Source organism: Sinohyriopsis cumingii, chromosome 6 (genome assembly GCF_028554795.1).
Source record: "Sinohyriopsis cumingii isolate HCF-2022 chromosome 6, ASM2855479v2, whole genome shotgun sequence".
Taxonomy (NCBI): Eukaryota; Metazoa; Mollusca; class Bivalvia; order Unionida; family Unionidae; genus Sinohyriopsis; species Sinohyriopsis cumingii.
The window spans coordinates 65,310,198-65,323,028 of NC_142966.1; the positions used below are offsets into that span (position 1 = coordinate 65,310,198).

General features: G+C 34.0%; 1 protein-coding gene across 1 annotated transcript in view; it reads left to right on the forward strand.

The window, feature by feature from the left end:
• LOC149797108 (anoctamin-1-like) overlaps window positions 1–12,831 on the forward strand; it is a 165,987-nt gene that overhangs the window by 64,475 nt on the left and 88,681 nt on the right. Inside the window, exons 4-5 of the mRNA XM_089960712.1 lie at window positions 8,252–8,316; window positions 8,636–8,797. Coding sequence (XP_089816838.1) covers window positions 8,252–8,316; window positions 8,636–8,797 — 227 coding nt within the window. The remainder of the gene's footprint in view (window positions 1–8,251; window positions 8,317–8,635; window positions 8,798–12,831) is intronic.

Below are 12,831 nucleotides of genomic sequence, written 5' to 3' on the forward strand. Positions count from 1 at the left end.
CAGAAACATTGAAACAATTGTTTTCTAATATATGCAATCAACAGCATTTGAAGAAATTACAGCTGAGCATTGTACAGACCCAGGTTTGGCCAACTGCTCTGCTGTTAGTTGGCATAAGGTGAGCATTGTACTGACCCAGGTTTGGCCAACTGCTCTGCTGTTAGAAAGTTGGCATAAGGTGAGCATTGAACTGACCCAGGCTTGGCCAACTGCTCTGCTGTTAGAAAGTTGGCATAAGGTGAGCAGTGTCAGACTCACTTAGGACTCCCATCTATTCCATCAATTTAAGTAGCCAAGATCAGAACTGAAGCAGTCAGAGAAAGCTGTTTGGGTTGGGGGTGGGGGTCATTCAAATAAAATACTGCTCATTGAAAAATGGGGAAAGTTGGCCATTTTAAATAAAAATGAACTTGCCTTCTCAAAGTATAAATAATCATGGACCAGCAGCTGCAAAGCTCCCAGTCTCTAGCTTGAAATGACACCCCTGCAAATTCCAAAGATGGATATGCCATACCATTTTCTTTCTTTTTCCCAACAATTTCCATACAGTGTTAAGTAATCAGTGATATTGTCTGGTAAGGACATGGAGCTGCAATCTGCCAAGAGCACGGAGCCGCTGTGGGAATGGCCAGCTCGATCCCGTATGTCCTACAAAGAGATGACACAATTTCCTGACTTTGACAATATTGCAGTGCCCACTGAAGGTAATTAATGATGGGCAATCTCTGTTAAACTTCTTGTTTTGTTTTGCTTTTCCATCACATTTTTGCAATATTTACTTGCATACATGTATAATGTGTACAAATTTGTTAATTGCAGTGATGATTTAAACTGATTTATTAGACCATATTTTTATTTTTAACTCATCTGGCAATAATGACAGTGAGGATTATGGTATAGCCAAGTATCCATCATTTGTTCATCATCAGTTGCTATTTTCAACTTGTGATGAAAAATCAAAAGACCAATTTCAACCAGACTTGGTAGAAAAGACCGAAACATGAAGGACTTTAAGTTTATGTAAATATGCCAATACCATTAAGTCTGGCAGTTATTAATAAAGAACTGTTCACCAAAACATGACTATATTTGACATTTTCCTTAAAAATAGAAACCTTACATGAATAGGTTTTAAAATTTGTTACAGTTGATGTTTATCTGCCATATAAAATGTATTTACTGGTAGAGAACTTTATCTCTAAAAACTGCAAAACAGAATTTTACCAACTTCGACACTAAACATACTGGTTTAGTGGTTTTCTAATACTGGCGGAACGATGCTGATGTCCAATCAAATATGGATGAAGATTTTAAAAAATAGGGAAACTGGGAAACAGTTGTTTTCATAACACATGTGATCAGCACCATTTGATGTAAATTCAACATAAAGTATACTACCTGTAGTTGCCCAAATATTTTGGCTTTTGACTGCACTTGGTTATGCAGTAGATATCAGTCTAGCTCCACTTGGGTCTGTTGTATGGTATAGAGATGAAGATTTTAGATTATGACCTCTTGTTGTATTTTGAGAGATCTTGTATGTGAATATATATCGTACGGTGAATTTGTTGGGGTTGTGTTGTGGGATATTATTTTTCAAGGATTTGGGGAGGTCATTGCAAAGCACAAATTAAAAGACACAGCAAAATATTTATGCTGTTGTGGAAAATTGGGACCTTTTCCCAGTGCACAAATTTAAGTAGCAGTTATAATGTAATTATCCTACCAGACCATGAAAATATTTTTGTTTATGAACAAGGTAGTGGTTAACTGAAAAGGTGTGTTTCTTGCTGCTGCATAAATTATATTGAAAAGGCTGTGGTTAACCAAGAAGAGTGTGGGTTTTATTTCTATGCTTTAGAATTATAATTCAAAATTTACATGATTTGAATGCAGCTGTAAAAGGAAAATGTAATGTATTTGATCTAGTCTGTTCACTCTAAATGTTTTTTAAATTCTGATATAGTATTCATTATAAATTCAAGCATTTTCCCCCCATGATTCAAATCCTTGAGTCACATGTTCATAATGAATATTGAACTTTAATTTTGTTGTCAGTTGGTAGCAATTCATGCATGCTCCAGCTTTACCTTGCATGTTTGAATATCATATTATGCTGTACACAGATATGACAGGGTGCAGGGATATCTAGCTTTGAAAACCATTGAACCACTTTCCTATATACAGCAGTGCAAAATTTAGATAAATAATGAGTTCCTGAATTTTTAATGGTCACCAAGAAAAGGTGATATCTCTCACTTGGCCTTGGAGCAAAAAAAACTCCAACAAATGCCATATGTCAATTGGACATACCAAGCAGAAGAGCGAATGGATAGTTCTGACCTGTCAGTCAAACTAGGTGCATTATTTTTTTACCAATCAACAATAGGCATTGGATTTACTGTGTAGTCACACATTGCTTTGTGCCATATTTGCTCACAAACAGGAGACCACATTTGCTCATAGTGGTGCTCTACAGTTTAGTATTTTGCATAGGATTAGATTTTTAAAGAAACAATTTCCCCGGTTTTCCTCACTGGTTATAATAGCTATTAAAAATGACTTTTAATATTTTTAAGGCTCTTTTAATTCCCTTAGTTTGGTGTATGATTAGTGCGTGTAAAATGCTATAAAGTATACAGATTCGCCTTACTTCAGCTGATCACCGATCAAAGAAATGCTAGCTTTGTTTGGTAATTTTCACTTCCTGTATTTCAGAGTTAAATTGTAAAAAAAGAGCTGCTAACATATTTTTCATTTTATGTATTTTTTTATTATTTCATTGCATTTTCAGAAGCTGGTATTTTCTATTCGGACAAAATTCAATTTCCTTATCTTAATAACTGCTAAAGATAGTGTGTTTTAGACTAATTCAGGCTAACTATTTTAGCACATGGGAGTGGTCATTTTGGTTAACTGTATGCTTAGATCATATACAATTTCCACAAAATAAGTATCCAAAGAAATTTCAGCCACACTGCATGAAAGGAACATAGAGGTATGCCAACATCCTCTACATTGTACATGTTGCAACTGCAAACACTTTTACCTTAAACTTGTCACTCTTTCTCAGAAGTTCATAATATTTGTATAGTGCCCCCTATTTTATATATTTTTTGCATATAAAAGTAAAGGAATGAGAAATAATACGAAGATTATTTTGTCAGTAAGTTTCTATATTTCATGCTTTAGTTTATAAAAAATTAATTATATAATTGTATTTTATATATAAATACACAAAGATGTTTTAAAAAATGACATTTGATGTGCTTGTGAAAATTTACAATGCAGTTTTATGCTAATTGTATGCCTATGTTGGAATTGTATATTTTCAACATCATTTAGTTAAAACATTTAAATAGAATTTTAACAAAAACCAATTTCATTGTGGAATTTTTATATCCTAACTTTACAAAGAGGTGAAACTAATACAATATTAGGCCTGAGACTTCAGATAGCAGCAAGCTGTGTCCTACCATTTATTGCATTTTGTCATGATGACCTAGTGTAAAACTTATCTCTTACAAAGTATTTGATTTTATAACACCTGCAAAATGTTAATGACATGAATGAACTTTATAAGATGCATCATGCTAATTATCATGAATGAAGGTAAAATGTGTCACATTAATTAGCAAAGAAAGGTAAAAGTGGATGCCAGTATAGCCACTGTTGACGTACCTGTAGTTGTATATTTCAGTGTGCCATTAATATTTCTTTCTTTTCTAAGAGATTATGATAAAGGATCATTTTACATGGATCTGATATAAATTTATTGATTTATCAGTGATACCCTCACGGAATGCTCTGTCCTTGAAACTGAGGATACAGTTAACACTGCATAAAGATTGTAAAACACTTCCTTCAATCACATGGGTAATTTTGTACAAGTTGTTTATCTACAGAGTTTTCCTAAACATAGCTAAATTATTAAATAATAATAATTTTTAAAAAAATATCTTAAATTAGAAAAAGTACATGTTTTTTTTTTGGTGCTGATTGGATTTTCAGCATGGCTTCCATTGTGGCTATCTTGAAAATCTTGTTATTGTCACTCCTTCTTTATGGTAATGTCCTCATTAAGTTTTCACCAAAAGAATTTTAGGATGTCTAAAATGGTCCTAATTTGACATCCAGTATTGCCACCTTGGGAAACATCTTGAATATTTTGTTAGACTGCTCCAAAAAAGGAAAGTCATATGGACATTGGGTTTTGGCTAGAAGACTTCTAATGGTGTGTAGTGTGTAGCTGGTCCTGATCTGACATCCAGTATATAACCACTATGGTGGGCATGTTGAAAATGTTATTATCAATACTTTTCCTGATTGGGTGGATGTTGGTCCTAACAGAAAGTCATGTCAATCTGACAATCAACATGGACACTGTGAGGCCCTAAATGAAAAAGGTGCCTATCTTGCATCAAATATGTGGTGACCGTCTTGAATATCTTTTATTGGTGAGAAATATCAGAGAAGGTTCTAGCACTCAACAGTTCAAAAGAACAAACAGTCTTGTGGATTCCTGGAAGTTTTCTTTGGCCAACAATCCATTTGAGAGACTTTTATTTTACCATAAAGGAGTTATAAATGCATAAATTACATCCATTTTTGAGAACATTCTGTTGGAAGAAAGTACTTAATATCATTGAAATTTTAAGATTGGTGTGGTTAACTTGTTAATGGTCAGTTTCATTATCAGGGTTATGCAGTGCACGGTCAGGGAAGCAGGGTGCACACAAAAGGAATGTGAGGTAATGCACCCCCATGCAAATTCTTATAATGGGTTAATATTGGGTATAGGCTCAGATTTACCTTAATTTGCATAAATATACCAACAGGTGTGTGTGTGTAATGACTTTTCTATTGAAATCAATAATATAATAACAAGTGATGCAAGGGACTCAATTGTAAATAAAAGCTAGTGACATAAGCTATAACCGGCTTGCCTAAATTCTGTGCTTTGAACAATTATATGTAACATACTGTCATTACCCTATGTTTTCAGATGCCAAAATGTAATTATATATTTTGATGTCCAAAAAGACGGGGAAAAAAGGAAATATTTCCATCAGAACTGTCCAAAAACTTGAGTGTTGGGGTGAGGATGGGCAAAATTGACTGTTGTCTTCATTAGATTAAATGTTGGTGTTCTAAATGAGATGATACTTGAATAAAAAAAGTAGTTTTAGTCTGTGTCTGAATCTCAGCTTTTCATAACTGCAGCACATTATATTCTTGCTGTGTAAAAGGTCACAGTTACAGTTTAATTGGTAGATTGAATAGAAACTATTGACTACTGAGTCCTTCCTTCCAACATTCTGAGAAATCTTTCTCTCTTGACCACACATGTGGCCTAGTTGTTACAGTGTCCACCTCGTATGTGGGAGGTTGTGGGTTTGGACCCTGGGCGAGTCATGCCAAAGACTTATTAAAATGGTACTAACAGCTGCTTCACTAGGCGCTCAGCATTAAGAGGTTAGTTGTTAGGACTGGTTTGCCTGGTGTCCAGATAATATGACTGGGATATCATGCTACATGTCTGTGGCATGATGCCCCAGTGCTAGACATCACTATAAACTACCATACTGTAGACATTGTAACAGTGTGACTGAAAAATTGTTAATGCTACATTAAAAATCCAAATCACCCACACCCACACCACACCCACACACCCACACTTTCACCAATTTCCTTCAGTAATAGTGCTGAATATGACTCAGCTATGTTGTGCACCACCATTTTGATAATGGCTGTACAATTAGCTAGTCGGTGCTTGCACTACACTGGATTGTTGATAAAACAGCAAGTGGTATCGGCATGAATTGTAATTATTATTAAATTGTCATGTTTTCAGCTCAAATCTTAACATGCTGACATCTGAATGATTGTGTTGATTGGTATTCAGTAGGGTGAACACTGACCATGTTAAAGTATCTCTTTTTCTTTCTTTGCCTCTCTCCATTGACAAAAACTATAAGAATATCTCTGTTAACCAAGTAAACAAGTAATAGATTAATTTGATCAATTAGAATGGGATTAAAAAATTCCAAATGTCAGTTGTACATGAGGGTAAATGTTGTCAGTTTAGTAATGCACTACACAAAAGATTTTTAAATACAAATTGATTTGCAATGTATGTATCAGATAAAGATGCAAATACATTTAGTATAATAATTTTATAAGACATTTTATGATTTAAATAGGATAAAAACAGTGCGACTTACAAAAGGACTCATCTTAAATTGTCATGACATGGCTTGCATATCATGGAGTCAGCTGATTTTTAACATTTCATTAAATGGTACATGTATTAGGAATACATATTTATGCATAATAGTCCTGTCACTTAATGCTTTCTTACTGTGACTGTGCTTTTCTCCAGGGAAACAATTCCAAAACTGAAATTCTTACCACAACTGGTGACCTCTTTGAACACAAGTTTGCATTTCAAAACACATTATTGCATGATCATTATTCCTCGTACAAATAGCTAATTTGCCCCCATACCTGAGCATTTGGACGTCATCTGTTCAGGACCTAATCTAGTTATTAAAAGTTTCATTTTATCTTGTGTCATAAATGTATGCTGTTCTTTCATTTGTTTTCATGGACATTAGTTTCGTTGATTTAGCAAAAACAGAATTTTTGAAGATTAGTCTTATTTGTGTATATGCCTTAGAGAGAAAAAATGCCATTTATGCCAAAGATAAAGCAAATTTTTTTTTTTTGAGGATTAATTTTATTTGTGTGTACACCTCAGACAAAAATGCCATTTATGGCAAAGACATAGCAAAATTTTTTTTCGAACATTAATTTTATTTGTATATACACCTCAGAGAAATGCAATTTATGTCAAAGATATTTTATGTTATGTACCATGTATACTTGCTTATATGTCGAAGACAACTGCACAGACTCAGATCACATAATGTGCTGGCAGATTTGGGTCTATGAAGTTTGTTAGAAGTAATAAATAGATAAAACAACATAGACTCTGACTTGCCAATACATTACAGTATATGATGTATTATCTATGTTGTTTCCAGTTGGATGTGACTTATATGTGAGTATATACAGCATGTAAAGATTTAGTTTTGTATCAGTTACAGAATAAACAAAGATTTAGTTCCAACAAATCATGGTGAACTGGCCATCAACATTTACAATTTTCAAGATGATATATTGCAGGGGTCGGCAACCTATTTTACACAGAGTGCCACTTTTTTCTGGATTAATTACAAAATGAAAGAGCGCGTGCCACCAGTAAGAGAGTAATATTGTTAAAATCAAGATTCTCGGCTGCCCTTCGCGTGCCACACAAAGCCTTGCGGCATGCATGCTGTAGGTTGCTGACCCCTGATATATTGTAACATCCTCAAAACAAAACACGTCTCACTTGTCAGCTAGGCCACCTCTTCATTTCCAAAAGGCATAGTTTTACATGTCCTCCTTATTAGATGGTTGTAGAAAAATGTTGTATTTTATTTTTTCCAGAAATTCCTTTCGTTCATTCAGAATTTTGTCTTTCAGTGTTTATTGTAATAGTATATCACTTGTTCAAAACTTTTGCAAAAACACTGCCACATTGTACACTTGAGTTGCATTGCAAGCATTGTTCTGGAATAATTACTGTTACTTTCCATTTATACACTGTAATCTTTCACAAACATAAACTAAATTTGCAAATGAGCGGATTGCAAAAATATTTAGCGATAGTATTGTAAAGTAACAATATTTCTTGGGGTACTAGTTTTTGTGGAATTCATGTTTGCTACAAACTACATCTTTCAGGAATCCACGAACGATGATCCTTCCTTGACTTTACAACTCCTACCTCAATAAATATATTTAAGTACTGAGGAATATGGCATTTTTACAAATATTGATGCAAGTGAACATGAATTTACAATATGCAGAATTTAATGAAATTTAGAGAAATGAAATATTTTGATTTACAGTGCATGTAAAGGGGATAAGTTGGAAAAACTTGCTGCAACATCCAAAAAGAAACTGGTTAAAATTTCTGGTCTCTTTCATGCAACCCATACAGAGTATAAATACTGGTCTCATTGAAAAGGAATGGATTTTGAGCCCATCTTGAAAGTTGATGACTTTTTCTTGTTACATGGATCTGAAGACCATCTTGAAAATTTATGACATGTTTTGTTATGTGGAATTTAAGATGTTGAAAGTTAGCAACCGGTCTTATTACATTGAAACAGTACTGTGAATTATTGTTTATCTTTTTCAGAGGACATACAAGAAGAACCATCAGGAAGTGAAATATCAGAACCCATCCCTGGTGTAAGACGAAAGGTGATTGAGTTATTTATTATGTAAAATGGGAATATAAAAAGCTTCTCAATTAGGTTGTTTTTATTGTACCAGTAACGTGTCAGACCTATAATAAAAGTTGGGCTTTAATTACTATGGGTAGCCCAAGCTTGTCACTGAATTTGTTGCTTAGCCAATAAGACATACATTATTAACAAAGTTTAGGGTACAGAAATATTTCTAGTAATCATTAGTTATTTGAAAATAGTAGGAAAAAAAGAGAGTGGACTGTATTATGTCTCTTTGGGAATTAACTCAATATTGACGATGACTAATTTTTAAGATCATTTTTGTGTTACAGGGTAGGAACCTATTCTTCAATGATGGAAAATCAAGGATTGACTACATATTGGCATGGACTAGACCAGAGAAGGAAGATGAAAACACTGAGAAGGCAAAGAAAGCACGTGAGGTTTTCCATCACAACCTACTTGAGGAGGGACTGCAGCTTGAGCTAGATGATGTAACGTATAATTTTTGTTTTTGCCAGTATAACAAATAGTGCGACATAGGTGTCTTGTTTGGTTGAGCTTATGGTATGGCCTGTTGTCTCTCATCTGATGTCCATCCATACATTGGTACAAGTTTGTTATTGCTAATTCTTCCAAACTACTTGGAAGATTGCCATGAAACTATACTTGCATTCATCCCAAGGTCTGGTTGATTCAAATGAAAATAGTGCTGCTTGGACTTCTAATATGGCCTCCATAGGAATTGTTTTGAAAATCTTGTTGTCACTACTATTATTGAATAGGGTTTTCGGACGTCTCATGCGGTGTAGTTGGATGTGAATATTAAAACAAATGCTGCTGATCTGATATCCAATATGGTCAACACACAAGCTGTCTTGAAAATTATCCTATCTCTTAACTCCTCCCAAGCTGAAATTTGTATTGACCTGAGATTTTCGCCAGCAGGCTTCTTGTGCAGTCTTTATGGCCCTGAATGAAAATTTTGCTGATCTGACTGCAAATATTGCCATGATCTTGAAAACCTTCTTGTTGCTGCTCCAAAATGGAAACAATCATATCATCATGGGGTTTTACAAGAAGACTTCTGGTGTCTAATTAGCCATGAATGAAAATGATGCAAATCTTATGTTCAGTATGGTCTTCATGGTGGCCATCGTGATCACTTCTCCTGATTTGACAGTCATATCAACATAAGGGTTTTCACCAAAAGAATTCATAGGATGGCTGGCTCAATGAACATGTTTGAAACTTGTCACTAATTCTCCTGAATGGATATAATATTAGCGTGGGATTTTCAGCAGAAGTCTTTAAATGGTGTTTGGTTTTGCCTAAACGAAAATATTGTAGCAACTAATTTGAAACAAACTCTTATCATAGAAGAATAGCAGAAATGGTTTAAGCACTCTGTACTTAAAAGGAAGAAATGGTCTTATCTTGAATACCTCAAAACTCTTTCCAGACAGTAGAACATCTGTTAGTTTAAGGGACTCTTGTTTTCAGTCAGTAACATTAGTGATTGCAGGGATAGCAGATTAAAACATACATTTTACAAGGGTTTGTGTATAGTGGCGACCAAAATTAATTCTATAATTTTATTCTTGCTTGTAGGGAAGTTGCTTTCTTAAATAGAAGTGGTAGTAGAAGTTACTGTTGTTGAGTTCTTGGCATAAAAAACAGATTTTTTAATAACCAGTCCTTAAAATGAATTTTATCTGTTTATTCATCTGACATAATACAAGTTTAGGCTGCATTATAATAATTTTGCTTGTTTCTAAAAGGTTTGTCTGGAATAAAGGTGCCCTGTGATCATATTGTACTTTCAATTTCATCTCAGAGTTCTGTTTTCTTAATGAATAGGAATCTTTGCAGCATATTTACCAAGCTGACTTGAATAATGAACACTATTAAAAACTATATTCTCTTTACAATGAACAAAGAATGAAAAGAAATTTTATATTATTATTTTTTTAATTTTTATTATTATTTTTATTTATTTTATATTATTTACATTAGAAGTTAATTACAAGTATCTCTCAGCTTGTGCGTTTCAATGTACGCAAATTTCTTGTTAATGTGATTTCATATGAATTTTTATCATTTTAATTTACTTAGTGATGACAAAATAATGAAATTATTTGCGTGAAACAAAAGTATAGGATTCATAAAAGCTAGACTGAATGGTAGTAAAGTCAACTGAATTACTTTGTTTTGATTAAAAAAGCAATTTAGTATTTCGCACAGGGTCATGTCACTGAGAGCATATCATGGCAAATGAATCTTAGGCTACATGTTGATTTCAAGTAATCGAAAACACAAAATGTGTGTAACCAGTATGTATTGTCAATTAACCAAGGAGCTAGATACAAAAATAAGAAAGGAGCATGTATCTGTCACAGTGAAAATTGAGTAGCAGTCTGTTTGCTTATCATTTTCCCCGATGTTGCACATATTTTGGAGAATCTGGTTACTTATAGATCCATACTATGGGGGTGATTCAGTAGAAATAGTTACTTTATACACTTTTCACACCTAAATGGGGCCCAAAAAGTGAAGTTCACTTTGCCTTGTATTGATTTCATGACACTCTTGCACCCCCTCCTGTTTCAATACAATGCATCAGTGCAAACTGTTGACTTTTTGTAAATTTTCACTACAAAGAGGAAGGTGAAAAGATGGGACAAAAAGTTTTTTCGTTTTATAGTGAATTTTGGTGCTAATTTGATGATCATGGATAGTAGAAATTACATTGCTCCATGAAAAACAAGTGAAAATTTAATTTGTGGCACCCATTCTGAAGCAAATTATGATGCAGTGGATGTACTTGTGTCCATTGCTACAGTAAAACCTGTATTTCAAGACCACTGCACATGATGTTCTATTAGATTTAAAATTGGAGGGAGATTTTGTTTATGAAGCAGGCGTGGGGGGTGGGGAGACCTCCCCCAGTGGGGATACAGGTTGTTTTTTATTAAGTAGCCGTGTGTAAATAAAAGTAGCCAGGTAAATCACCTGGCTCCTGGCTGATAAGGAAAACCCTGCCACTATTATAATAGACTACCTGTCTTGAGAAACCAGATTTTCATTGCACAGATGTATTGATATAATCTAATATTTTGACTTGTGAGAGACCACCTATATTGAGAGACCATACTATTTTGGCATAAGGGGTGGTCTTTTAAGACAGGTTCTACTGTAGTGAAAATAATCACTGTATCCAATATTTAATTATACAGATGTATGAAAAGAGGCCTTCAGGTATAAACACAGTTGCAGATTTAGGACTAACCTATGTCTGAGGTTGCTGTTTTTTGTTATACAACATCTGTAATGAAGCAGTATATAAGAAAAAGTAATGTTTTTTTTATCAACATCTATTAATATTTCATCAGGCTTTTAAACATTGAACATGAAAACATGCAAAAACAGTAGTTTCAACTGACAATTTTGAACTTTGTATGCCAGCTTCCATCTCTTTTCACCAACAGTGCCCTGATCTGGTTCTAGAGAGGTAATTTTTTACAATTTTCCAGCTTTGACCTTGTCTGATTATGATTAAATGCACTTGTTAACAAGCTTTAGCTTGATTAATATGACTTGTGATATGAAAAAAGTTAAAACGAGGGTTTCAATTTAGAAACACAGGTTAAGGATATGAATGGAATGTGGAAAAAGTTCTGACAAGCAAGATTATGGATATTTCAAAGAAAATTCTGTGGCCGCCAATGGAAATTGGCGCTTTCAGGCAGCCCAAATTAATATAGCAAAATCATCCCTCTGCTTTCAGTCTGCCAACTGCTTGGTCAATTTTCAGCTCAGAATCCCTTGCCTTTGGTGTGCTTGATAATGACTACATTAAAGATAGTCTGTAATCACATTACAATGAAAAAGTAGATGTTATTATACCAGCTTGACATAATTGGATTTAAACCACAAATTTTAAGTCTTTTATTCAAGGTATATAATGTTAAAAGACTTTTTGTCCAGATTTAAAACTACCCTTGCTTAAAAGACTTCATACCAACATATGCAGTTTAGCAAAGTTAACATTTTTAATGTATTTGTCACACATGGTCATAAGCATAATTCAGGTGTCGTGGGAGAGTCTCAAATTAAAAACAGCTCTTGATTTTCAAGGTGCACAGTTTTTAAAAACAACATGTTTTTGATTTTGTTTAGTAAGGGCCATAACTGTATAGCTTTATAAGAAAAACAATTTATGAAGGAAAAAACCTGGAGGTTTTGCAGAAATGATCCTTTTAAAAAGTGCTGGAATGCAGGTAATATTATAGTTTCCATATAGTAATATGTGTTAAGGATATGGCTGGAATGAGGGCAAAATTCAGGCAAGCAGGATTTACTAACATTGAATTGAGATCTTTCAAAATAAAGTTTATGGGACCACCAGGAGGCCTAAATTAATATAGCAGAATCTTCAATGTATAGTATGACCCCACTATAGCACGTACCCTTATAACACGAATTCGGATGTAACACGATCGTGGCATGGCTCCCGAAATTTTATATA